Here is a 1,316-nt window from a genome sequence, read left to right on the forward strand (position 1 = left end):
GGGGAGAGAAAAAACAAAAAAAAAAAAAAAAAAAAAAAAAAAAAAAAAAAAAAAAAAAGGAAAAAAAAAGACGTTTTCTTCAGGAGCGTTTCCTCCTCGGAAGCAGCTTTCCAGAAGAAAGCGTGCGACCATCTCTACGGTGCCCTCCTTCTCGTAGCCTGCCAGCGAGCCGCCGAACGCCCCAGCAAGCCCACAAACAAACAGAAAGGTCTCACCTAACCCTGAGGGGAATTGATAAGCCTCTCTGCTCCAGAGCCAGAGGGTGCCAGGGAGTTTTCTTCAGGAGCGTTTCCTCCTCGGAAGCAGCTTTCCAGAAGAAAGCGTGCGACCATCTCTACGGTGCCCTCCTTCTCGTAGCCTGCCAGCGAGCCGCCGAACGCCCCAGCAAGCCCACAAACAAACAGAAAGGTCTCACCTAACCCTGAGGGGAATTGATAAGCCTCTCTGCTCCAGAGCCAGAGGGTGCCAGGGACCGGGCGGCTAAGTCTGGGGCAGTGGCAGGGCGGCTGTGTGTCCCCCAGGGCTCCCCCCCGGCCAACCTGCGCTCGGCTCGCCCCTGGGCGCTGGCGACGAGCTGTTGCTTTCCCCCGCGACGGCCACAAAGGGAGCGGGGCCCGGGCCCGCCGCTCGTCAATGTCAACGTCGGGCCACGTGACCGCACCTCCCTGCCGCCGCCGGGAGAGCTCTCCACGTCAGCCTACGTCTCCCCATCTCTTACTTCACGGATCCGCTTCAAAGGGGCAGCTGCGTTAGAGAATCATGTTAAGCTCAGCTAATGCGGAGAAGCCGAGGTAGCCCTAATGATGGATTTTGATGAGCGTGTTCCTTGTTCCTCTAACATGTATTTGCCAAGTTGTACTTACTACGTCTCGGGTCCTGATTTTTCCAGCCTCCCTTCTTTTTTGCCCCAAACCCCGTCTTCTCGCCCTATGACATACTCCTACTCCTCCAACCTACCCCAGGTCCAACCTGTGAGAGAAGTTACCTTCAGGGAATATGCCATTGATCCCTCCAGTAAATGGCACCCCAGGAACAATCTGCCCCACTGCTACTCCGCAGAGGAGATCATGCACAGAGACTGCCTGCCTGCCACCAACACTGCTAGCATGGGCGAGATGTTCGGCAAAAACACAGCTAACGTCTACCACCCCAGCACCAACGTCTCCTCCAATTTCTATAGCACGGTGGGCAGGAACGGGGTCCTGCCCCAGGCTTTCGACCAATTTTTCGAGACGGCTTATGGCACGGCGGAAAACCTGGCCTCGGCGGACTACCCGGTAGACAAGAGTGGCGAGAAGGGGCCCGCGGGCGCGGCG

General features: G+C 56.7%; 1 protein-coding gene across 1 annotated transcript in view; it reads left to right on the forward strand.

Moving 5' to 3' along the window:
* The first annotated feature begins 293 nt into the window (after positions 1-293).
* Positions 294-1,316, forward strand: part of HOXA11 (homeobox A11) — a 4,559-nt gene continuing 3,536 nt past the window's right edge. Inside the window, exon 1 of the mRNA XM_008632049.2 lies at positions 294-1,308. Coding sequence (XP_008630271.1) covers positions 801-1,308 — 508 coding nt within the window. The 5' untranslated portion in view covers positions 294-800. The remainder of the gene's footprint in view (positions 1,309-1,316) is intronic.

Source organism: Corvus brachyrhynchos, unplaced genomic scaffold (assembly GCF_000691975.1).
Source record: "Corvus brachyrhynchos isolate BGI_N302 unplaced genomic scaffold, ASM69197v1 scaffold53, whole genome shotgun sequence".
In the NCBI taxonomy this organism is placed as follows: domain Eukaryota; kingdom Metazoa; phylum Chordata; class Aves; order Passeriformes; family Corvidae; genus Corvus; species Corvus brachyrhynchos.